The sequence below is a fragment of the Phodopus roborovskii genome, unplaced genomic scaffold, assembly GCF_943737965.1.
Source record: "Phodopus roborovskii unplaced genomic scaffold, PHOROB, whole genome shotgun sequence".
NCBI classification, from domain to species: Eukaryota; Metazoa; Chordata; class Mammalia; order Rodentia; family Cricetidae; genus Phodopus; species Phodopus roborovskii.
The window spans coordinates 27,949,308-27,975,165 of record NW_026125052.1 but is presented as its reverse complement, the minus strand read 5'-3'; the positions used below and the strand labels follow the sequence as shown (position 1 = coordinate 27,975,165).

General features: G+C 52.4%; 1 protein-coding gene across 2 annotated transcripts in view; it reads left to right on the top strand.

The window, feature by feature from the left end:
- Sdk2 (sidekick cell adhesion molecule 2) overlaps positions 1-25,858 on the top strand; it is a 116,073-nt gene that overhangs the window by 74,854 nt on the left and 15,361 nt on the right. Inside the window, exons 28-38 of one of the 2 annotated variants that reach the window (XM_051179891.1) lie at positions 702-903; positions 2,248-2,351; positions 2,827-2,897; positions 3,937-4,072; positions 5,599-5,655; positions 7,673-7,774; positions 7,898-8,013; positions 13,969-14,155; positions 17,475-17,612; positions 20,752-20,913; positions 23,485-23,610. In XM_051179891.1, the coding sequence (XP_051035848.1) occupies positions 702-903; positions 2,248-2,351; positions 2,827-2,897; positions 3,937-4,072; positions 5,599-5,655; positions 7,673-7,774; positions 7,898-8,013; positions 13,969-14,155; positions 17,475-17,612; positions 20,752-20,913; positions 23,485-23,610 (1,401 nt within the window). The remainder of the gene's footprint in view (positions 1-701; positions 904-2,247; positions 2,352-2,826; positions 2,898-3,936; positions 4,073-5,598; positions 5,656-7,672; positions 7,775-7,897; positions 8,014-13,968; positions 14,156-17,474; positions 17,613-20,751; positions 20,914-23,484; positions 23,611-25,858) is intronic. The other variant, XM_051179902.1, reaches the window with a different exon arrangement.

Genomic DNA, 25,858 nt, shown 5'->3' with positions numbered 1-25,858 from the left:
CTGCCACCACCTTACTGCCCTGAGCAGGCACTGTGACTAAGAGCGGCGTCCCTAGATACAAGCCTGAGCCCCCAGATGGGCAGAAAAAGTCCCCAAGAAGAAATAGTAAAGCAGTGGATTTCCTCCAAGGGCTTCTTTGCTCTTAGGGGATGTGGGCCAACATCTGTATACCTCTGGGTTGCCCAAGTTGGAGAAGATGCTCCTGGCATTGAGCAGGTTGAGGGGAGGGGCTCCGCAAAGCACCCCCTCCAGTCACAAAGAAGCCCCCACCACCACTAAGAAGCATCAAGGCCAAGGTCAAGAACACTGAGTCTTGGAAGCCTGCCCAATCTGGGGTAGGAAAGTAGCTAACAAAAAGGGGAAGTGAGCAAGGGGATGGTAGAAATAAGTTCCCACAGGGAAGCACGGCTCACCCACTTAGTGACGCACAAGGCAGGTCCGATCTCTGCCACTAGCAAAAGCAAATGTATCTGCTCCTCCATCTGGGGATGTCATGAGAGGGCTCTGGAAGCTGAGGGCAGGTCTCACCTGAAGACCCATGTGTTGGCTGCTGCCAGAAACCATGCAAGGTTCACAGACAGAGAGGAGATGTCTGTCCCAATGTCAGGACACCTCCTCCCTGCCCTTGAGAAGGGACAGCCACTCCACTCCTACCCCGCTCAGGCTACACTGTCTCACCTGCTCCCCGCCCTGCTTCCCAGACCGACCCCAGCCCCCTAGCAAGCCGGTGGTGCAGCAGAAAGATGTGAAAGCTCGCCATGTGCTGCTGTCCTGGGAGCCGGGCAGTGATGGGCTCTCCCCGGTACGCTACTACACCATCCAGACGCGTGAACTGCCCAGCGGCAAGTGGGCACTGCACTCGGCCTCTGTGAGCCACAACGCCTCTGCCTTCACTGTGGACAGGTAAGGCGGGGGCTGCACCCACTTCTCTCTTCCCTTCTCTGCTGGAGGCAGTGACCCCTGCAGGAGGGAGGGGGTGCTTTCTGAGAGCACCTTCAGCTGGCCACCCAAGTCCTCCTCAGCTCACCCCGCCAGGCTCTCTCCCCCTCCTTGGGAAGCCCATTAAGGCTACCTCTTAATTATCTGTGGAGCCTGCTGGCTCCCTTAGCTAAGCGCTTCCCATCCTTTATTAGTCATTCTCCCCGACAGCCTGTCCTCCTCCCATCTCTAATAGGGGTATGAAACTCCTCTCCAGAACTCTAGCCTCAATCTAATCCCCGGAGGTTGTATTTTTTTATATTCTAGTCAACGTGACCTGGGACTTAACCAAGCCTTTCCTCCCCCTCCCCGAGCCCTGTAGATAGATCAAGGACGTTTATTGGGAAGAAAATTTGTCACAGAGACAATTTGTCATATCTCTGGGGGACTCCACTAATTTTAGGAAAGGCAGCATAGCTTGCAGGGGACCAGGCATCGGATTGTATGGAGAGGGAAGTGTGAAAAGTGTTTGTTTTTTCAAGACAGGGTTTCTCTGTGTGGCCCTGGCTGTCCTGGAACTCACTCTGTAGACCAGGCTGTCCTCGAACTTACAGAGATCCTCCTGCCTCTGCCTCCCGAGTGCTGAGAATAGAGGCATTCACCACCACTGCATGGCATGAATGTTTTCACGGCCACCAAAGCATGAATAAACTTAAGTCTGGAGATGTGTGGCTTATCAAAATTACAGAGAAAGACAGCCTAAGCAGGGATGGTATGGGGCCTGGCACGGGCACTCACCATCTGAGGGGACCTGTCCCAATGTGGCCCCTTCCCTAGCCTTCATGTTTCCATCTGCCTGGTGTCTGCACTCGGGCTCCCCTCCTCCAGCAGGGAAAGATGACACTCATGATGGAGGTGTGTGGAGCTGGGTCTTGAGGGACACTGTGTCAGTCAGACTTGTCATCACTGTGTCAAAGTCTTGGACGAAGCAACTTAAGGGGGAAGGATTTGTTTTGGAATAATGCCTTAGAGGTTTCTGCCTGAAGCCAGCTGCGTCTGTTGCTTTGGGTGCAGCGAAAGGAGGTCGTGGCAGGGGCTCATGGTGACCAGGAAACAGACCCAGAGGGAGGACATAAGATGGTACCCTCTGATGCTCTCTCCCTAGGGATGCACTTCCTCTACCAAGGCCCCACTTCTCAAAACAATCACACCGATTGGGGAACGAGTCTTTAACACATGAGCCTGTGTGGCATCGTTCACGCTCAAATCATAGTCGACACCTTGGTCATTGCTGCCCCCCACCCCACCCCACCCCGTTTCCCTCCACAGACTCAAGCCCTTCACATCCTACAAGTTCCGAGTGAAAGCAACCAATGACATCGGTGACAGCGAGTTCAGTGAGGAGTCAGAGTCGCTGACCACCCTGCAGGCCGGTCAGTGCCGCCTCCCTGCTCGGGCGTCTTGCTCGTGGCCCTGGTCGCTTCCTGGGCATGAAGAGTTCTCCTGTGGGAGGGGGCCTCTGGGGGTGAGAGAGGGCTTGCTAGACCTTTGTTAGGACAAAGGGGGTTTTGCCTGGGGCCCAGAGTCGCAAACCCAGCCTGGAATTTAAGTGCATTTCTTCTCTAATGTTCCTCCAGCGAACAGAAAGTGGAAGTAGATGCCCACCCAACCCTATGCCTAACTGCAACCTAAGTACCATGGTTTGGAGGGGCTCCAAGGCCCTGGGTTAGGCTGAAGTGAGGCTCCCAGTTCACCCTGGCTGTTTCCTCTGAGGAAATTGGGGTGGTGGGTGTCCAGGGTGAGTTAGGCAGGACCTACCTAGCCATCCAGCATCAGCAGGATCTGGCCTATGTGTCCCTAGGGGGTGCTGACAGCACCCAGAGTCTACTCCTCTGCCTCTCTCCACAGCCCCAGATGAGGCACCCACCATCCTGTCGGTGACACCCCACACCACCACCTCCGTGCTGATCCGATGGCAGGTATGGCTAGGTGGACAGAGTGGCTGCATTTCCAAGAACTCCGATAAGCTCTTGACTGAGACTGAACCCCCCCGCCAGCCCCCACCAGAGCTGCCTTTGCCTCTGTTCTGTACCAGCGCCCGTTGATTCTGCCAGGGCCAGAGGCAACTTCACCAATCAGGCTGCCCACGCATTCTCTATAAAGTCTAGCTGTGGGCTCAGCAGGCACCCTCAGAAGCCCCCCCCCCCAAAAAAGGCCCTGCCCCTACTTCTTGGGATCTGAGGAACTGGCCTCAGCAGCAATCCTTGTGCAGCTGAAGTCTGGGACCTCAGAGGGGACACCCCTCAGTGGAAATGGCCTGGCAGCCATACGTGAGCCAGAGGAGGCTGGAGCAGATGGGATGCCCTGACAGAAGAGCCAGGAGATGCCTGCAGCAGCCAGGGAAGCAATTAAGGAGCTAATAAAAAGGCTGAACCATTTCAACAGATTTCTTTAAGGAGGTATCATAAAGAAAATAGTTTCCACTTGGCCAAAAGCCTGCTCTCCAGCTCAGCCGAGGACGGGAGCAGAAAGCAAAGCAGGAAAGAGAGACCACGCTACATGGGCATGTCCATCCTCACACATGCTGTAGGCTGTAGTGTAGGCAGAGGGCTCAGCTCAGGGCAAACGCCAGGAAGTGGCTGGCTAGCTGGTCATCAGAGAGCAGCAGCCCCAGGGAGGCCAGAAGTGAGTGAGTCACAGAGTCCCTTGACAAGCAAGCGATGGCTGGTCACTGCACAGATGTGCTTTTAGGTCTTAACTGCTGCTGTGTGACCATGGGCCATACCTTAATGTCTCTGAGTATGTTTCCTGCTCTACTAAAGGGAGGGTTGCGTGGTGATTCCTGCCCTTCCCCACCTCAAAGGGAATGTGGCCACCTCTTTGGAAATACCCCAAGCCATCTGGTGTTGGGGCCAGAGTCCCTGCTCTGCCTCTGCAGGAGGTACAGTGGGTCGAGAGGGTGAGGTAAGATACGCAGTAGTGAAGGGCGCTCCCCAGGTTTGACTCTCATACCCATAGCCTCCAGCTGAGGACAAGATCAATGGCATCCTCTTGGGCTTTCGAATCCGGTACCGGGAGCTGCTCTATGAAGGGCTGAGAGGCTTCACTCTTCGAGGCATCAACAACCCCGGGGCCAAGTGGGCTGAGCTCACCTGTAAGTAGCCATCACAGGGTCCTGGGGAGGGGAGGGGTAGGCATGTTCACCACCCTGTTCTGAAGCTCCCAGTTCCCCGCAGCCCACTAACCCGCAACCCCACCCCCTTCCCTTTGTGTTCCTCTCCTCACCCCACTCACTCACTGGCTGAGCATTTAGTGAGCACCTTCTACATACTCTAAGACACTCTGGGCACACACCAGTTATTAAGCAGGCAGGGTCCCAGACCTCCTGGATCAGTCTGAGGGAGGAAGAGTCAGGCATTCACTCCGTAAACCCTGGCATAATGTCCAGGGCCAAGGGCATGACAGGGTAGGAGACTGTTCCAGAAGAGTTCCAATGGGCTCTCGACAAAGAAGGACGATTCCAGGTCAGGCAGGCAACTGTGTGGAGGGAAGAGCCACCAGTTTAGAAAAATCATCAGCCTTGACATCTAAGCCCCCACCTAGGACAACAGGACGACAGTCAAGACCCCATCCTTTTCCCCAGAAAATCAACAGCCCTGGGGCCAAAGAAGCCAGCCTTCAAGTTTAGGAAGAGAGAAGAGGGGGGATGTTCAGGTGGAAACCCCTGGGAGAGAGGATGACGGGAAAGTTGTGAGCAAGGGAAGGGTATGAGTGGTCCTTGGGTTTGTCGGATACATAGCAGGTATGGAGGTGATGGCCTAGCTACAGGGAGTGTGGGGGGAACAGAGGCAATGAGGCTGTTGTGTTAACTTACAAAAGAACATGGAGCAGAGGAGGCAAGCAAGGTGTGCCATGTGGATTCCACAGCGCTCCATGTCTGTCCAGGGAGAGGAGACAGAGGCAGGCAGGAAAGAGGAGGCTGTGTAGAGGGGGAGGAGGGGGAGGAGGGCGGTGGCACTGTTCACCAAAAGAGAGGTGAGCAGGGGAGTGGACACAGGCCTAGGTCCCTGTGGGGTGTGGTGCACACATCCACATCTCCCGGGCTTGTGAAGCCTCAGCTTCCGGGGATGTTCGGGGATATTGACCTCGGAGTGAGAGGATATTGAAAGGCGCCCGCAGAAATACCCAAACTAACAGCTCATGTTATTCCCTGACCTTTATTTATTTATTTTGGCCCATGTCTGCCTGTGGCTGTGATTTTATATGGCCTGCGTCTAATCCACTCATATTTCTTGACAATAAAATTGTTTCTGGTTCATATGAGGAAATCGACGGTGCCATTATTCACCGTGGTTTGCCGACAGCTCCAGAGTGAAACCGAGGAACCAGGGGGATGAGAGGGCCCCCTAGGACTGTCCCCAGGGTTGGTAGGCTCCAAGGGTGGCCTCCATAGTCAGTGTCCACCAGGACAGGGACAGCAGTGTTTTAGGATCTACCCTCTCCCCAGTTCCCATCTTGGCCTCTGATTCAGCACCAGGAACCGGAAGCAGTCACCCTACCTACTCCATCTCCAACCTTGTTATCCCATCCCAGGCCTGGTTGGTTCCCAGTGGGTGGGATGCCTGTGTATACTAACCTCTGTCTGCTGTCTCCCTGGCCCTCTCACCTCCTGCCCCCTAGCCTTGTACTCCATGCGGAACCTGACCCGGCCCAGCCTCACGCAGTACGAGCTGGACAGTAAGTCCCCTTGCATGGTGATTCATCGTGGCCCAGGCCTCCTGGGATGGGTGAGGGAGGGGGTCCCCAAGAACACCTGGACCCAGGCAAACCAGGTATCTACTGTCCTGGTTTACTTTTTGTTACTGTGATAAAGATGATGGACACAAAGCAACTTGGGGAGGAAAGGGTTTGTTTGGCTTACACATCCCAATCTTAGTCCGTCACTAAGGAAAGCCATGTAGGAACTCAAGGCAGGAACTCAAACAGAACCCATGGAGGGTGCTGTTTACTGGCTTGCTCCCCATGGCTTTCTCAGCCATCTTTCTTTTAGAACCCAGGGCTACCAGCCCAGGGGTGGCACCACCCACAGTGAGCTGGGCCCTCCCACATTAGTCATTAGTCTTAAGAACAATTGAAGCAGAAGGCATTTTGGAAGAGATTCCTTCAAGCCTACTCTATAGTAGTAAAGTGCAGACTTGAGTAGACGAGAGGGCAGCATGTCATGTCAACAGAAGGCGGTAGAGCATCCTACAGGACAAGTAGCTGATTATAGCTATTATCCGATTTGGCCCACGTGAGTGAGGCATGTCGGCCCTCACTGTCTCTCTAGTCCTGTCTGAGGTTCCTGTAGTTGTGTGGCTCACCTCTGTCCCTTCTCTGTTTCTGAAGCCTCAGTAGGCTCTTCACAACCACACACACACAGACACACAAACACACAGAAACACAGACAAACACACAGACACACACACAAACACACACACACACACACACACACACACACACACACATACAGACACACAGAGCCTTCTGATCAGGAAAAACCAACCTCAGATTCTTGACTACCCTTTTCTCCTCAGCATAGCCTGCTCTGTGACAGAACTGCCACCCTGGAGAATAAGGGCAGGAGGGAGATGGGGACAGGGGAGTTCAGAGGACTGCAGGACATTCTGGCCACCAGGAACAGGGATCATACCTCCCATCCAAGACGACAGAGCATATTCTTGCAGCAGCTTCCGTTCACCAGGCATCCCCCCCCCAACCTCGAGCTTGACTAATACACGGGATTTCTTGACCCAGAATTCACATTCCATAAGCACTTCCTGTCTAGGACTGAGCCAGTGACAGTGGGATTGGAGGGGGTGGAGTACAACTCAGTGAAGCTTGTGCTCAGCCTTGGAGAGACTGTGGATTCCATCCCTGGTCCCCAAGAGAGCAGGAAATAAAAGAGACAGGTGGGGACAGAGCAGGGACATGGCTAAAATGGATTACATCTGCTATAGTGGGAAGAGTCAGGCAAGGAAGGGTTGACCCTGTGGTCCAGCGTGGCCAGGACTCATAATGCTATCCCCTTCCGTCCCAGCGTGGCCAGGACTCATAATACTATCCCCTTCCGTCCCAGCGTGGCCAGGACTCATAATACTATCCCCTTCCGTCCCAGCGTGGCCAGGACTCATAATACTATCCCCTTCCGTCCCAGTGTGGCCAGGACTCATAATACTATCCCCTTCCGTCCCAGCGTGGCCAGGACTCATAATACTATCCCCTTCCGTCCCAGCGTGGCCAGGACTCATAATACTATCCCCTTCCGTCCCAGCGTGGCCAGGACTCATAATACTATCCCCTTCCGTCCCAGCGTGGCCAGGACTCATAATGCTATCCCCTTCCATCCCAGCGTGGCCAGGACTCATAATACTATCCCCTTCCGTCCCAGCGTGGCCAGGACTCATAATGCTATCCCCTTCCGTCCCAGCGTGGCCAGGACTCATAATACTATCCCCTTCCATCTCAGCAATATTCACTTGGAGACGCAACTGTCTTTATGACCCTAGACCAGGAGGCTGTTATGTGTCACAAATTCTGTTGGCAGGTACAGCCCAAGCATCTAAGGCTCTTATCCATTTCCTCCCTCATGTCGCATGGGGCGCTAGCATGGTAGCTGTGCCTTCTCCCTCCCCTGAAGCTCCAGCCTCCATGGAGCACGCCTCCCACGGGGCGCTGTGATCTCTGTGTCCCTGATCCCCGCTCTTGCCCGTAGATCTGAGCAAGCACAAGCGCTATGAGATCCGGATGAGCGTGTACAATGCCGTGGGGGAGGGACCCTTGAGCCCACCACAAGAGGTCTTTGTCGGAGAGGCAGGTGAGTGTGCCCTTGTGAGTGCCAGGTACTCACCCAGGGTCCCCACCAATGCCGCAGCTCACATTCTCTCCATAGTTTACGCCCTTGAATACTCACTCACTCACCTACCTTCACGCCCTCCAGTACCCACCGCGGCGCCACAGAACGTGGCCATCCACAGTGCCACAGCCACGCAGCTAGATGTGACCTGGGAGCCACCCCCACTGAACAGCCAGAATGGAGACATCCAAGGATACAAGGTATGGGTGATCTGGCAGAGGAATGGGCTACAGAGGGACAAAGGGGTGGGGAGGACTGAGCAAGTGGAATGATGTATGTCCCCAGCCCATCCTGCTCACAGCCAGGTGCTTGCTCTCAGGCGCCACCGAATACCTGTGGCCTTGGCTATCTGCACAGCTGACAGAAATAACCACTGTGGAGTTACAGGATGCTTACGTTCTGAAGCCGGCTGAGCTTGGCCCAGGGGACTCAGACCACACCTTGGTTTATTCTGCTCTGAGACACTGATGTACAACCCCACCCCTAGCCCCAGAGTCACTTAAGATTTCTGAGGAATAGGGGCTAGGGATGTAGCTTAGTTGGTAGAGCGCTTTCTCGGAATGTGCAAAGCCCCAGGTTCAATCCACAGCACTGTATAAACCAGATGTGGTGGTTTATGTAGCCCCAGCACTCAGAAGGTAGAGACAGAAGGTCTGGAGTTCAAGGTCAACCTGGACTCTATGGCAAGTTTGAGACCGCCTCAGCTACATGAGATTCTGCCTCAAAAAATAAAATGATATAAATCTGTGGATTCTTAGGCCCTGATAATGATTAAATGATCAATTTGCAAAGCACTGCTGGCAGTATTTGAAAATCTGCTTGAAGGTCATCTCTGATTCTGGATGCTGTGTTATGGTGGGGTTCATATTTGCAGAACCCTCTAAACTTTCACGGCCTGCTGGAGGCCTAGGAAGCTGCTACATTGTGGGCATTAATGCCCAGTTTATATAGATAAGGAACCTGGATGTAGTCTGGAGAGGTCACAGACAAACAGGTGTTAAAATCCAGGTACCTAGCCGGGCGGTGGTGGCACACACCTTTAATCCCAGCACTTGGGAGGCAGAGGCAGAGACAGGTGGATCTCTGTGAGTTTGAGGTTTGAGGCCAGCCTGGTCTACAAGAGCTAGTTCTAGGACAGCTAGGGATACACAGAAAAACCCTGTCACAAAAAAACAAAAAACAAAAAACAAAAAACAAAAAAAAACCTAAATAAATAAAATCCAAGTGTCCAACTCAAGCCTGTCAGGATGCAGAACACACTGGAAGTGTTTGCCTTGGAAGTGGCAAAGTGCAGAGGGAGGACATGGTCAGGTCCGGGAGGAGGCAGAGTGTAGAAGAGCTGACCAACCTCCATCATTGCAGCATCCAGCCCTTGGCTGCGATGGAAGCTTACCTCCCTAGCCAGCGTCTGGGAGAGACTGACACCTGCTATTTGAATGGTATTTCAGAAAACTGGCCCCATGCAACAGCCTTGGGGCACTGTATGTGCAAACCACAGGGCCCAGTGGTGACAATGAGTGTCCACCAGGGTGAAGCACTTTCTCTGTCACACAGCCTGTGGAGACAGGCTGCCCTGATATAAGGCAAAATCCAGAATAGGAAGCTTTTCCATCCAGGGTGGAGGAGGAGGGGAAAGAAGGGGAGGGAGGCATCATGCCAACGAAGCTCTGAAGATGGGTAATACCCCCTCACCCCCCCCAAGGCTTTGCCCAAGAGTGCCAGCTGGGAAAACCAAACATTGCACCCATAGCATATGCCTCTAGAGAGAGAAGAGGCGCCGGGTGGAGCCAGCCACAGCGTGGCAGTCACTAGACTGTTGAGGTTTAGAAGCTGTGAATTAACATACAGATCCAGGAAATGTGTGGGTGCCCAGGTACCATACAGAACACAGCAGATGCCTGCAGTTTCCAGAATATATAGGTCATCCTGAGTCTGAGCTGCAGGGATGGAACTGTCGTGTCTCGGATGAGAGCTAATCATCTGTGGCATCAGCACCCATCGACATGCATGCAGGCAAAACACCGAAGCACTTGAAAATAAATTATTAAAAAAAGAAAGTCCTTCTCAACCATGTAGCCAGTTTCAGGGCTACCCCAGGCTACATGAGACTGTATCAATAAGTAAAAATAAAAGGAGGGGACTGAGAATAGGAGTAAGTGGTAAAGCACCTGCTTATTCTGCACAAGGGTTCCATCCACGGCATCGCCTCCCTCCTCTCCGGCGGGGGATGGGGGGGTAATGTAAGAAACAACTGGCGTCACGGTGATAGGAGATAGCAAAGTCCCACCTGGTTCCTTCAGCTTCCCATCCCAGCGCTCTACTGGAAGTGAAGTGAGGGAGAAAGGTCGGGGAGGGGGGAGCACAGGAAAGAGTTGCAGCCAGCTGTCTATTCCCACAGGCTCTTCTATGCCTGCGGAGGATCATAGACACAGGAGGAAAATGTTGGGCCTGAACTGAACATGGAGATATTTTTCCCTGTTGGTATCCCCTAGATGCTAGATGGTGTTCTGTGATGACTGCTTGCATAGCCTTGACCTCAAGTTAGGTGTTCTTGGCAGTCTAGAGACAGTGCGAAACTCACTCACAAGGGGATGATGTGGGTTTGTGTCACTGCAGGGGGCAGGATTTCCCTCCTTTTAAAGTAAAATGCTATTCCATTGTGGGGGGTGTACATACATACATATGCATACATACATACATGTCCACATTTGTCTACTGACCCACTAAAAAATATTTAGAAGGGGTTTGAGCTGGACGTTTCTCTGTCCCACACACCAGTCCTGGAGCCATTTATAAATCATCACTCAGAGGCTTAGTATCAATCATAACTATTTGGCCAGTGGCTCAGGCTTTTTAGTAGCTAGCTCTTACACTTAAATTAACCCTTATTTCTTATCTATGCTTTGCTACATGGTTTGTGGCTTGTTACCTCATTTTCTGCTTGCCTGGCTTCCTTGACAACTGGCTGACATCTTCTCTCAGTCCACCTTCTTTCTCCCTGTACCTTGCTTAGATTTCCTACCTAGCTATATTCTGCCCTGATATAAGCCAAAGCAGCTTTATTCATCAATCAATAAAAACAACACATATTCACAGCGTGCAGAAGGACATCCCATGTCAAGGAGCTTTGGGTTTTCTGTTTGTTTTTGAGACAAGGTCTTATGTTAGCTTTGGTATCAAACTATCCATTTATCGGATGATGACCTTGAACTTGCCACCCTCAGCCTCTACTTCCCAAGTGCTGGGTGACAGGTACAATAGGGTGCCTTGGTTTTCTACATCTTGGCTACTGTGGCTCTTATTGCAGTGAACACAGGGGTGTAAATATCTTCTTCAAGATCCCAATTTTAATACGTTTGGACGCATTCCCAGAAACAAGATTGCAGGATCATATGGTAATTCTATTTTTAATTTTCTTTGAAGAACTCCAAACGGTTTCCCACAGTGGCTATGCCATTGTACATTCCCAGCAATGGCACAGGAGGCTTCTAATTTCTCTCCATAGGGCTGATTATCTTTTGACACCTTGACAACAGCCACCACAATAGGTGCCACAGGACAGGCTCTTGCTATTTGTTTTGTTTGAGGCAGGGTCTCATGTAACCCAGGCTGGTCTTGACCTCACTATATAGCTAAGAATGTCATTTAACTTCTGATCATCTTACCTCCACAACTAAGTGCTGAGATCACAGGCACGTGTCACGGTGTCCAGCTGGTCACTGTGGCATGAACTCTCATGTCCCCAGTGGTAAGTGATGCTGGGGCCCTTTCCAGGTTCCTGTTAGCCATTTATTTGTCTTCTTTTTGGAAAGGTCCGTTTTGTTTTCTTGCCACACTGCTGTGTGCACCCAGAAGACATTGTGTTTAGTGAAATAAGCCAGCACAGAAAGACTGGTCTATGTGAACTTGTTTATACATCAGAGTCCATGGGATAGTAATAGAATAGTCTAAGGTATGCAATCAGGAAGTAGGGAGTAAGCAACTGGAGAGATGCTAGCCAAATAAACCTTTCGAGCCAGACATGGTGGCGCACACTCAGGAGTCAGGGACAGGCTGGTCTCTGTGAGTTCAAAGCCAACCAGGGTTACGTAGAGAGACCCCTGACTCAAAAATAAGTAGGGGGTATGAGCATTCAGGTCTAATCGAGGTGTGGTGGTACACACCTTTAATCCCAGCACTTAGAATGCTGAGACAGAGGGTCACTCCAAGTTCCAGGCCAGCCTGGGCTACATAGCGAGTTCCAGGCCTTCCTGAGTTAGAGTGAAACTATCTAAAAAAATAAAAATAAAAACCAACCCCTAGCCAAAAGAATTTCAGGCATGTAAGTTCTTGGGTCTAACCTGCAGTGCTCTAGCCATGACTAATAAAATTTAGGCTTTATCTTCAGGAGAGGGAGAGAGACCGGGAGGGATGGAAGAGGAAAGGGAAGGGGGGGAGAAGGGGAAAGAAATCAAAGACCGTCTTCCAGACTCACTGCCCCTCTTGTTCTGCCCTCTACTCTCTTTTCCAAACCTCACTCCAAGTAGGTTCTCATCCTCGCCAACCCCTCCAAATCTCACCCTGCTAAGGCCGATGGTAAATATGCCTGGTTCTTCATCAAGCCATCCCAGGCTTCACCCTGCCTGACTCCACAGCAGTGTGCCTCACACAGACGAGGCATGGCATTCTCCTGCCCACTTCTCCTCACTCTGCCCATCCCCATTACCCCTCCTCGGTCTTTGCTGTCCTAGCTTTGCCCCTGCATTTCAGCTCAGGGGCCCCAGGAATTCCTCTTCTCTGGGTAGAAGAATCCGGCAGTCCTCTGGGTGTGCTCACCAAACTGCTGGAGCTCGGGGAGTGTGCATATCTGTAAAGCTAGCCTTGAGCCTTCCTAACTCTGACTCCAGCAGAAGCTGTGTGGCTGTTGCGTCCTCGTAGTCAATGGGTGAGTGAGTGTGGATGAGTGATTTTATGAATGAAGACCTCAGCTCCCCATATAAAAAGAATCAAAAGAGAGATAAGGTTGTAGAAAAGCAAGGCTTTTGTAGTAACAAGATGTCCTAACTGCCGTTTGCACATTCTGGGGGCGGACACTTTTATTAGCTCTTTCTCACTTTTATTGGTATAGAGAAAAAGGAAAGCCAATAGCGTACGGAAACCTCTTTGGCCAGCAGGTGGCGCCAAATGATCTCCAATCTTGTGCAAGGTTTGGGACTCCAGCCTTTATGGAGGGACCCAGCTTGACATTTCTAATGTAGTTTGAGAATCTTCTCTGTGTGTTTAAAAGCACTAGCCCCGCTGATTACAGAATGTCTGCAGGCTCCATAGGATGCTCCTGCTGCGTCAAGGACCCAAAATCTTCCACAAGCATGCAATACCTTTAAAAGCTGACCAGCTGCACCCACCGTACCCACCGCACCCTCAGCCCCCAACCCCCCATCCCGGGAGAAGCACTGCTCCCTCTTCTTCCGTCCTTATGGCCTGCAGCTCTCACAGTCACACTGGAAAGTGAGTGTCCTTAGCCCTTCTGTAGCTGAGAGAAATCATGGCTGACCAAGTCACATGGCTAGCAATGGTGCCATCGGAATTCAACCACCGACCAAACATCATCTTAGTCCAGCCATCCCCTGCAGTGGACACTGCAAATCGGCATATGCACATGTGTCATAACTGGATTGTACACATCCACTACATGTCTGTAGTGTGTGTGTGGTGTGTGTGCGGTGTGTGTGTGTGTGTGTGTGTGTGTGTGTGTGTGCACGCGCGCGCGCAACATCAGCTGTCTTAGTAGGCTGCAACTCCTAATGTGGCAGGTGGGGCAGAGGTCTCTGTTCCTCACCAGTCCCTGCCATTCCCAGGGACCTGTGTGGACATCTGGAGCACAGTTCATGTTTGCCCTCCACCTCTCCAGCTCAGGCTCCTGAGGGGCAGATTCCTATTCTAATGTTGACATGTCTGTGTCACGTGCTACAGATACCAACCATAGTGACCCAGGATACACAGTTTATGGTCTAACCAAGCGTAGGTATTGGTTATTAAAAGGAGAGTTCTGGAACCTTCCTCAAAGAGCTCTTAGCTCCTTCCTGGTTGAAAGAAAAGATGGTGTTGAACCCTGAGATGGGCAGAGGCAGAGGGGAAACCTAAAGTCTTCATCCCACAATCATTGGTCCCCACAGATTTATTTCTGGGAAGTCCAGCGGAGGAACCTCACGGAGAGGGTGAAGACACTTTTCCTGGCTGAGAACAGTGTGAAACTCAAGAACCTGACTGGCTACACAGCCTACATGGTCAGCATAGCGGCCTTCAATGCTGCTGGGGATGGGCCGCGGAGCACCCCTACCCAAGGCCAGACTCAGCAAGCAGGTAGGGAGGAGTCTTGGGGAGGTCTGTTTGTGGGGACAACAGGACCACACCTGGTCCAAGGCTGCCTCGTGCAGCCCAAAAACTGGGTTCAGTCCCACTTCCAGACACAGAGACAGAGCCCAGCCTGCCAACAAGACTCTAGGTATTGTGTCCAAAAAAAAAAAAAAAAAAAAAAAAACCTCTCCGGGCTAATGAGATGGCACCAGCTGCTCTTCCAGAGGTCCTGAGTTCAATTATCAGCACCCACACGGTGGCTCACAACTATATCCATAATGAGATCTGGTGCCCTCTTCTGGCCTGCAGGGATACATGCAGGAAGAACAATGTAGACGTAGGAAATAAACCTTTAAAAATAAATAAGCAAATAAATAAATAAAACTTTTAAAAGGAAGGAAGGTAAGAAGGAAAGAAAGAAGGAAGGAAGGAAGGAAGGAAGGAAGGAAAAGAAACTCTCACCACAAACCTTGAGAAAGCCCCCAGATCTCACCTAGCCTGTCCTACCCACCTGGGAAGCCTCCGCTCCCAGCCCCTACCTGGCTTCCTCCTCCTTCCTTTGTCTCCTTGCCCTTTGTTCATCCCACCGCTGATGTTAATGATCTTCTATGAGCCCACACTTGTGCTTCATCCTAGTGATGCAACAATAAGAAAAACAAGTACATAGATAAGTCTGAGGACCACGGGTCCTAAAGCAGCGCAGATGAGCGGCCTGAGGCGGTGGTGAGGACAGGTGGTCTAAGGGGACCAGGGTATGGGAGCTTTGGACAGCCGGCCCACAAAGGCCTGGCCAAGATGGCTACCTCTGAACTGAGATCCGAATGAGAGGAGACCCTGCCATGGGAAGTTCTCCAGACAGAGCAGGAAGCCGGGTTCCTGTCAGAAGGAGCAGCAGGTGCAGAGGGAATTAGAGGGACAGAACTGGGTGCTGACGAGGAAGTGAGGTGAGCCCCCAGGGGCCTGGAGGACAGGGATTTGTATTAAGGGAATAGGATGACGCAGGAAGGTTTGAGCTGTTGAGAATTGCATCTTTCTGTGTTTGGAAAAAACTGGCTCTGAGAGACAGGTGGGAGAGGAGAGAGGCAGCGCGGGGCGGGGGGGGCACTAGACACAGGACAGGGCAGAGGAAGGAGAGAGTGTGCAGATCCTCTTGTCCTGGGGTATCAAATGCACTTTTGCTTGGTGTCACACTGGGGCCCCCACAAGTCCCAGGGGTGAGCAGAGCAGTGTCACTTCTTTTTCACAAGCAGCAAGCGTCACCCCAGAAAATGGGCTTTTGGCTCAGGATCCCCTGGTAAGTCATGGGGGGAAGGGACAGGTGCTAGAACCAAGGACATCCAAAGGAATTCCGGAAGTTTGTGTCTGTTTGTTTGTTTTTGTTTGTTGTTCATTTGTTTCCAATGTAGAGTTGAGCAGACTCCAAATCTATGAATTCGTTACTAGTAGATTCAACTAACCAAGAAAGGGGAAAAAGATCCCCCAAATTGCTTCCGCCTGCTATGGTGGCACAGACCTGTAACCCGAGCACTTGGAAATGAAGCCAGGAGGGTCAAGATCTCAGGGCTGCAGAAATGGCTCAGCAGTTAAGAGCACGAACTGCCCTTCCAGAAGGCAGAGTTCAGTTCCCAGCACCCACATCCAGGTGTCTCACAACACCTGATACCCTCAATTCCAGGGGCTCTGACGCCTTTTCCTGACCTGTCTGGGCACCTGTGCTCATATGACGGACATACAGACGCATATACACATAAGTGAAAATAAAAACAAATCTTTAGAATAAGTATGATCAGAGTCACCTTCAGCAAGTTCAAGGCCACCCTGAGCTACACGAGAATGTCTCCAATAAACAAACAAACACTGTGTTTATACTAAACATGTACAGACAACACCACATGCCAACTACTTAGCAATATTGTGCTGCACCATTGGTAAACATATCCAATGTACACTATCATTGAATCATAAGAATCCTAGAGATGAGTTAGAGTACATGGAAGGGCTAGAGGGGACCTCAGTGGTACAGCGCTTGCCTAACCTCAGAAATGCCCTGGCCCCTCAGGAGGGCCCTGGCCCCTCAGAAATGCCCTGGCCCCTCAGGAGGGCCCTGGCCCCTCAGAAATGCCCTGGCCCCTCAGAAATGCCCTGGCCCCTCAGAAATGCCCTGGCCCCTCAGAAATGCCCTGGCCCCTCAGGAGGGGCACACAGAAGAATGTCTATAGCTTATGTGCCAAAGTGACACCACGTTATATACGGCAAGCTATCAGAGACAGTTCCTAACCAGGATCCTCTCTGGGACAATTCTCCCCACCCCCATCCCCGCTCCAGAGGAGCCTTTCCCTCCCCTCACCCCCCCACCCCCCCCCCCGCTCCAGAGGAGCCTTTCCCTCCCCACCCCCATCCCACCCCCCGGAACTTGGGTGTGCTAGCCTCCATCTGTCTGCCTGCCCATCTCCATGATGTTCCATAAGTGTCACTGGTCAGACATGAGCCCCCTGGGAGCCTAGAAGCTTCCGGCCCTGTAGCAGTAGGACAGAATGTCCTGTCCCGCGTCCTTCTACCCCCAAGTGTGTGGGGGGGGGGATGGGAGGCAGGAAGGGCCCTGAGTTCACCTCCCTCCTTCAAAGACTGAGCCGGAAGCTGTCGAGATTAGTTCTGGCTTGGTGGGAGGCAGCACTGGGCAATGATAGCCTGGCCATCCACCCGACCAGCCAGCTCGGGGTGCTGCGAGGGAAGATTCCTGTCTCTATGTTTTCAGAGTTGACCCCAGGGGCTCAGTACAAGAAAACATCTCTTCCAGAGGATCTGGCTGTCCTTGGCCTGTCTCCTCCTGACAGCATGGCGTCTCTCTAACAAGCCTTGCAGCCCAGGGATGAAAGGAAGGCCATGTCTCCGGAGTTCTGACATCTTGTTTAGCACCCACTCTGTATTCTGAGGCAGAGGCACCCCACCTTCTCTAGCAGGAGAGCTGAAAGACACACCCATGGTGCCCCACAGTGACCCTTGGGGATGAAGTGGCTGCTCCCATGCTCCCAGCCAGGGCTCAGAGCCACATAGGAGAGAGTCCAGATTCGAGGAGGGCTCTTCTCCCATGCCCGGGCCTCTGATCCTCTAACACTGGACAACTGAGTGCTAATGACGACCGCGGAGGAGGGCCGAGGGTTCGAGGGCCTCAAGTGACCCTTCCTGCCTTCTTTTTGTGCCTAGCCTCACTCTCCTCTTTCTGGGAACAGACCCAAACTCTCCTGCTAGTTGCTTGGAGCCCAACCTGAGGCGTTGAACTTCCACAGAAAGAGAAAAACACAAACCCTTTGCTGTCTCTCCACAGCCCCCAGCGCCCCAGGCTCGGTCAAGTTCAGCGAGCTGACCACAACCTCGGTGAATGTGTCCTGGGAAGCCCCACAGTTCCCCAATGGTCCCCTGGAGGGCTACAGGCTGGTGTATGAGCCCTGCACCCCCGTGGATGGTGAGTGGAACCTTCCACATGGCCCAAACTCTGCGCTATCAAAGGCTGATTTGTACCCAGAGATCAGGTTATGTGGCGAGAGTCTTCCATCTTATAAATGGGAAGGCTGAGGCTTTTCACCCCAGGGAAGGGGTGTTTCGGAGACAAAAAAGCATCTGAGGGCAAAGTCGAAACAGCAACATAAGGCAGCATCTCCTGTGCGGGGAGGGGACATTTAACACAGTCTCTCTGATCCATAAACTGAATCAGGAAGACAGGAAGGGAATTCAGACAAAACATAGTTGTCCCAAGATGGGACAGGACCCCGAGGAAAAGTCCTCTGATATTCTCATGCTGTCCTGGCCCCCTTCCAAAGCTCAGCGATCTCAGCTGACCCTTTGGAGGGTCAGAGACCCCTTTAGAAGTCTAATCAAAGCCTGGGGAGCTTCCCCAGGCGGGTGGACGTGTGAGAGTGAACAGTCAGGCCATCTCTGCTCTGCACGTGGCTGTCCTAGCCCAGGCCTTCTTCAAACCTCCCTCTCAGGCACTACCCTTCCCAGGCCCCAAACGAAACCCTGCTCCACTTCGGGGCTCTCAGGAGGGGTTGGACTGACAGCCCTGACAGTTGACATCCGGCGCCTGCCAGCTTTCTCACACAGTATAGCTCAGTGCCAACTGGTGGGAATGAGGCAGGGATGAGCAGAAGTCACTGTTTTATCGCCCGCAGCTACCTTAGAACAAGGGACTTACAAGAGAGAAGGGGACTAGGTCCTCAGTGCCGGGGTCTACTTACAGCAAGGCACAGGGGTGTGACTGCCCTGGAAGTGACACCCTCCTAGCAGGAAGTGGCCGCTTCTGTGGTCACCTCCCCTCCCCCGCGCCCCACTCTCACCCCCCCCCACACTCCTCCCAGCACTGGAGCCTGACAAGGGGTGGAGCCTGGGGACATTGGGCAGCTCTGGTTCTGGGTCAGTGGCAGGAACAATGGCCCTCAGTCTTTCTTGCTGCCACCTGGGCGCCGGCCACCCGTCCTGCAGAACCGAGCTGTCGGGATCAAGGAGGAAGCAGGTCCTGGGCAGACACGCAGTCAGGAGCAGGGCTAAGGCCTAGGTCAAGAAGACAAAGTGCAGGGAACTCAGGCTCCTGTCTCCCTGGCTTCTTCCTGGCCTATTTGGGGACCTCCCACTGAGAAGCAGAGTGCTTGGCCTCTTGTGATTTTTATTCCATCAGAGTCCGACCACCTGGCTAAACTCCATGTCCCTATAGGTTCCTACCTTCCGTGTAATGCCTAGATAGTAAGTAAGGGGCACCATCTAGCATGTATGTACCCCAGCTCTGGAGTAAGTCAGCAGCATCCCATTTTCTGATAGAGAAAACCAAGGTCTAGCCCAGTAAGGGTCTGCTCAGTAGTGTCTAAAGCCCTTGTTCAGTAAATAAATAGGGGTCAGAGGTGCGGCTCCATTGGCAGAGTGAGTGCCTGGCGTGTGTAAAGCCCTGGTTCCATGTTCAGCACCACGTAGGTCAGCCATGGTGGCTCGTGCCTATAATTCCAGCACTCAGGAGGTGGAGGCAGCAAGATCGGGAGTTCAGGGTCATCCTTAACTATATAGCAAGTGTGAAACCAGTCTGAACTACTAGAGACATGGTCTCAAAAATAGATAGGGCCAGCCTGGACGTGGCGGCACACTCAGGAGGCAGAGGCAGGCGGAGCTCTGTGAGTTCAAGGCCAGCCTGGTCTACAAAGTGAGTTTCAGTCTAGCCAAGACTATACAGTGAAACCCTGTCTCGAAAAATTAGACAGACGGATGGATGGATGGATGATAAATAGGTAGATAGGTAGGTAGGTAGGTGGGTAGGTAGGTAGGTAGATAGATAGATAGATAGATGAAAAATGGATGGATAGATAGATGATAGGTAGATGAAAGATGATAGATAGATAGATAGATAGATAGATAGATAGATAGATAGATGATAGATAGACAAATAGATGAAAGATGGATGGATAGATAGACAGACAGACAGATATATGATAGATGATTGATACATGGATAGATAAATGACAGAAGATAGATAGATAGATAGATAGATAGATAGATAGACAGATAGATGATAAATGGAAGATGGATGAATAGATACATAGGTCGATAGAAAGACAGATAAAATGGGGCCTAGAGTTATAGCTTAGAAGCTTAGGGTACTGCCTTCTGTTTCAGAGGACCAGTTCCAAGCAACTACATGGTAGCTCACAACCATCTGTAACTCGTTTCAGGGAATTCAGTGCCCTCTTTCGGCCTCCTCAGGCACCCAGCATGCAAGTGGTATATGCAGACATATATGCAGGCAAAACACCCATACATGTAAGATTAAAAAAAAAAATTAATGTACCTACTATGTGTTCAGTGCTGTTTCCCAGTATGTGAAACTCCATTATTGGGGATGCTCCTGACACCCTGGCTTGGTGGAAAAATAAACTGAAGCCGGCTGGAGATGTGTCTGAATGCAACAGGGCCAACTCAAGGGTGCAAAGCCTGTCCCTGTGTGTGGTGACACCTTACACAGTGAATCCCAGTCCTGACTGTCAGGGAGACTTGGGATTGGGACACCCAGAGCACATGGTACCAGCCTGTAAAAGTCTCCATCCTGCCCCTGGCTGCTGTGACCTGAGATGCAGAAGCATCCCTACTTTACCCTAAAAGCCAAGCGGTCCTGATGATGGGGCTCCCTAGGATCTCATTGGCCAAGAGAAAAGAGGAACAGAGGGGTGGAGCTGGGACCCAGCTCCACTTCTAAGGGCATCATCACAGAACTTCCCAACAAAGGGTGCCTGGATTTCAGGTTCTATGGGATGTTGTGGTGGGCTGGGGTGGGCTGATGTGGGGCATAGAAGTGAGACAGGATGGAGACTTTGTGGCTGTTCTGGGTTGGGCAGGCAGGACATAGCTTTCCTCCTGGTACATAAACCATGGAGCCCTCTTTTCCTGAGCTCATTTACAGAGCCATGCCCCTGACAGCATTGACAACATGTGGGCTTGAGTGGCAGCTCAGCTGATTTCAAGGGATAGAAGCCACAACTGTCACCTCTTCCCAATAGCTGCCAGTGGCCTTGGTGGCCCTGTTCCCACCAGCTACTGCAGCCCCTACTCACAGTCCCTCCCCACAGGGGTCAGCAAGATTGTGACAGTGGATGTGAAGGGGAATAGCCCACTGTGGCTGAAGGTGAAGGACCTGGCGGAGGGCATGACCTATCGCTTCCGCATCAAAGCCAAGACCTTCACCTATGGGCCTGAGATTGAAGCCAACATCACCACAGGCCCTGGAGAAGGTAGGAGAGATGCCACACTGCGCTGTGCACCATGCCCTCAGCCCTCTAAATAGGAGGGGACTCCAGGGCTAGAAGATAGTGAGAAACACACAGCTACTCTTCCATCACCTGCCCAAGGCCCCTCCCTCTCTCCTCCCTCCCTCCCTCTTTCTCCCTTCCCCTGACTCCTCTTCCCTCTCCCTCCTTCTCTCAGTTCTCTCTCCTCCCCCATCCAGGGCTTGGTTCTTAGCATCTAAAGTCCTCAGGCTATTCCAGCCCCAAGCCTGGAGTGACCCAGACCCTCTCATCATGCAGGCCGGTACACACAGCCCAGGCTGTCACAGAGTCTGCCTTGCTACAGAGCCCAGGTTAGCCTGGTACTTAGGGTCCTCTTGCCTTGGTTGCCCAAGCGCTGGGTTGACAAGAGTGAGCCACTACACACACACACACACACACACACACACACACACACACTGCTTTCCGTGTGTCCCTCCTTTCCTTCCTCTCTAACCCTCAGCCTCTGTCACCTCAGCCTCTGTCACCTCTGTCCAGGCAGGATGCAGCCTGGCAGGGGTCCAAGCCTCCAGGCTGGCCAGAACCACCTCCCCATGCCTCCCCCTCCCCCCACCCCAGCAGTGGCTCCCAGAGCAGGGTGCAGAAGAATCTCCCTCAGCTCTTGCTCCCTGGGAGGACAGAGGTCCTGATTTCCATGAGATACAGCCGTCAGCTCTGATCACAAGAACTCCCATCCAGTAACTCTCTGATGGGTGGGCAGCCTCCTCACAATCGGACCTGACTTCCCCCAAGACCCCCTTTCCCAGGTGCTTTTACACACTTTGTACTTCCATGCCAGTGCCCAACCCTGGGCTCCTTCCCTAATCGTCCCTTCTCCTGCCTCTGACCTTTGTCACTTCCCACCTTCCACCCAGAACCCTGGGGCAGTCAGGGTTTCTTCTCCACAGGCCCGGTCCTGGGTTCAGATTTTCCCATTCTGAACATGGAAACTGCCTCCCCCCCCCCAAAAAAAAAAACCCTCCTGTCCCCGCCCCTCTCTTGAGGAAGCATCCTGCATGCCCACTTCCTTCAGAAGGCCACCAGAAAGACACCTCCTTCCCCACCACCACCTCCCCCCACCCCCCATCCCCCACCCCACGGCCCCAGCAGACAGTGATCTTTCTCCAGAGGCCAGGTGAGTCTGGGCCCTGGAAGAAGGAGGCTGAAGAGCCCGTGTCCTCTTGCTGTCCACCTGCGAGCGGCTTGCCAGCCTTTGGTGGCCCTGTTGTGTTCTACTCCCCATGTCTCGTTCAGGGAGGAAGGGTTCTGCAGTCCCAACTGCCCAGCTCTGCTCCTCACCTGAGGCTTCCTGGGACATAAAAGCAGGAAGAGAAGCTGACCGATCAAGAGAAGGCCTCTCAGTACCTGAGCACAACCCCCTCAGGGTTTAAAGAGTTCCCTCTTGGAGTTGGTGGCCCAGCATAGGGAAGATATGAGAAGGGATAGAGGCCCCGAGAAAGAAAACAAACCTTACCCAGCTGGTATGGGTGAGAAGAGGTCTGCAAGGGACAACGGCCAGGCCAGCTGCCCTTGGTTTAGCAGAAAAGCCACCCTTCCCTCAACCCTGAGCCCTGTCCTATACACAGTGAAAAGCAAGGGCTCTGAAGGCCACCGCAGCCTGAACCCCACTCCAAGTCATGTCTTCCCTCCGTGGGCTGCAGGCCCTTAGAGAAGGGATGAAGGAGGAAAATGAGACCCTCCAAAACTGCCACCAGGACCAGATACGGGGGCCTGGCAATGGGCTGTCCAACTGTGTGAGGGCTCTGTGGCCTCCTGGCTGAGTTGAACAGCTCTCCAGGTCCCCAGGGGGCTTCAGTCAGATGCTGGACTCATTCTCTTCCCACCAGGCATGAACTCATGCACACAGTGCTGCCTCAACTCCTGGTGCTCTGTGCACAGGAAAGCACCTACTGTGTGCTAGGCTTTAGGGATGGTGAACTACATGTCTAGTGGGAAACAGGCTTGGTGGGGACCACACCTGGCAGGAATCACCTGGCAGGTACCAAGTTTATACTAGCATGCTCCCTGTGAGGTGTTTGGGATGCTGTATAGACAGATACCAGGCCCAGTGTCAACACAGCCTGCCTCCCCAGCCAGCCCTTCATCCCTGGGTGTGTCCACCATCAGTCCATTCATTTCTGCTGCCCACCATGGTATTTCCCTTCAGGATTTTCTTCCATAAGGCCCTTGTGGGTGGGTAAATTGAGGTACCCCTGAAGGACTCCATGAATGGATCACATAATAAGTTCTGGCTAGACTTACATGCCTTAGCCCTCTGACTCCCAGGATGATCACCTGCACTCCACCCTGCCCTGAGATTCAGAATGTGGGCTGTGGAGAAACTGGAAGAGACAGTAGACACACCCCAGCAGACCTGGCCTGAGATATACTCTCCAGACCTAGTATTTGCAGGAGTCCTGGAGGCTCTCTGATTACAGTTGATCTGGTTGTCTGGCCCCTACCACTAGCTCAGGTTGTTGGAAAGAGTAGCCATTCTTGGCTCCACCGATGCCCTTACCCACTGTGGGATATTTGCAGGTGCCCCAGGACCACCGGGAGTGCCAATCATTGTTCGGTACAGCTCAGCCATTGCCATCCATTGGTCCAGTGGAGATCCGGGTAAAGGACCCATCACACGCTATGTAATAGAGGCCAGGCCTTCAGGTATGCGGGCCCGGGCTGGGCTGTCTTCCCTCCATGGTCCACTTCCTGTCCTCCCCCCAAGTCCTTAACCCTTGGACTTGTGTCTGTCCTCCATCCATGAAGGTACATGTGCTCTTGCAAGTGAAGCAGGAGGTGGTCCTTTGGGGGAGTAGAAGGTAGGGGTTTCTCCTTAGAGCTGGATTCTTGCTTAGGGAATTCCTAGGAGGCCCCCAAAGAACGGTTCCTAGCACCTGGTACAGACCAACTAAGCTTGAAGATTGTTCAAGAAGCCAGAGGAGGGACTGGGGAAATGGCTTCATCAGTCAAGTGTGCAGGCATGAGGGTGAGTTCAGATCCCACACACATAAAAAAGGCATACATAGCTGGGCGCTGGTGTCACACTCCTTTAACTAGCATGCGGGAGGCAGAGGCAAGCGGATCTCTGTGAGTTCGAGGCCAGCCTGATCTACAAGGTGAGGTCCTGGACAGCCAGGGCTATACACTAAAATTCTGTCTCAAAAAAAAAAAAAAAAAAAAAAGCCATACATGGTGGTGCGCACCTATAATTCCAGCACTGGTTAAATGAAAATAAGAAGTGAGAGGGTCCTTAGAGTCTACTTAGCAGAAATGGCAAACTCTGGTTTCAGCAAAACTAGAAATAGTGAGATGCGGTAGCGGGCAATTAACCAAGACACTCAACATCCACCTCTGACCTCTGTGCACAAGTGAGCACACCCATGCACACACAAACACAGAAACTAGGAGAGCCTCTGGCTGGTTAAATACCCATGACCTACTTGTGACTAGCTCTGTCACCCTCCCAACATCTCCTGTTAAGCCTGACATCAAATCACAAGAACTTCCAAAGCCGTCAGGACAAGAGCAGCTGATAAGTCACTCCTGAGGGGGCTGCTCCTGCTTCACTGGCTTCCAGGGCTCCAGCTCCGTTAGGTTACTCCGCAGGCTCCAGCTCCTCCTGTTGCTAGGTTTCCAAGCTAACCAGAGAAACCCAAGTCAGCCAAGAGCTGCCGGCTTGCTCTTTGTATTCAGAGGGTCTGTACCTAGTAATAGAAGTTAGATAAGTCTTTGCTCCCCAAATGAGAAGTACAGTCAGAGGTCGGAGAGCCTATCAGTAGTTGATGGGCATGCACGCACATGATGTGCACGCACACGTATGTACATATTGTGTGCATGTTGGTGTGGGGACAGATGTCCTTGGAGACCTGAGGTCCGCCTCCAGTGGAATTCCTCAGGCACTATCCACCTTGTTTTATGAGGCAGGGTCTCTCACTGAAGCTAGTCTGGCTGGCCAGTGAGCCCCAGAGAGTCTCCTGTCTGTCTCTCCAAGCCTTGAGATCCCAAATGCTCACCACCGTGCCCATGTCCAGCTTTTAAAAAATTATAAGATTAAAAACCTGGGTTCTGGGGCTGGAGAGATGGCTCAGGGGTTAAGAGCACTGGTTGCTCTTCCAGAGGACCCTGGTTCAATTCCCAGCACCACATGGCAGCTCACAGCTGTCTATAAATCCAGTTCCAAGAGATCTGACACCTTCACACCAAAGCACATAAAATAAAATTAAGTAAATTATTAAAAAAAAAAAAAAACCTGGGTTCTAGGGCTCGAACTCCGAGCAGTTGGCTGTCTGAGCCATTTCCCCATCACACTTCTTATGAAGAATTGAACCATCCCCACAACAGGCTGTATACTCCTCAGGGTGGCTGAGTGCTCATCACCCCAATAACAAAGAGATAATTATTCTGGGAGGTCCTGGAAGCCGCCCTGCCCTCTCTGCCGCCACCCAGCCTTGTCCTTATCTTTCACTAACCATCATAGCCCGAGTAACTAAGTATCTAGAGAGCCCAGATCCACCATCACCCAGCTGCAGGTGGTGCTGGCTCTCTCCCAACTCCAGATGGTCCCTCCCTGGACCTCCAGTGTGAGCTCTTGAGTTGTCCATGTGCATCTCCTCACCAGGTCCTTATTCTATCCAAGTTGACCGCCCTGGTGCCAGGCTGTGGAATGTCAGCCCTGGACCTCAGCCTGTGTTCCCTGGGAAGCCCAGCATGAGCCACTGCCCTTCCAAGTTAGAGGGCTGTGACTTGGTGCACACTGATGGAATGGAAGAGAGACTGAGCCAGCTCTCAATGATAAGCCAAGAAGGGCCACAGCCAGCAGCTCCAGGGAGGGCAGGATGGTGGGAAAGAGGGGGGAGTGAGCCAGGAAGCTGCTAGGACAACCCCTAAAGCTGTTGAGGGTGTCCCCCCTCCT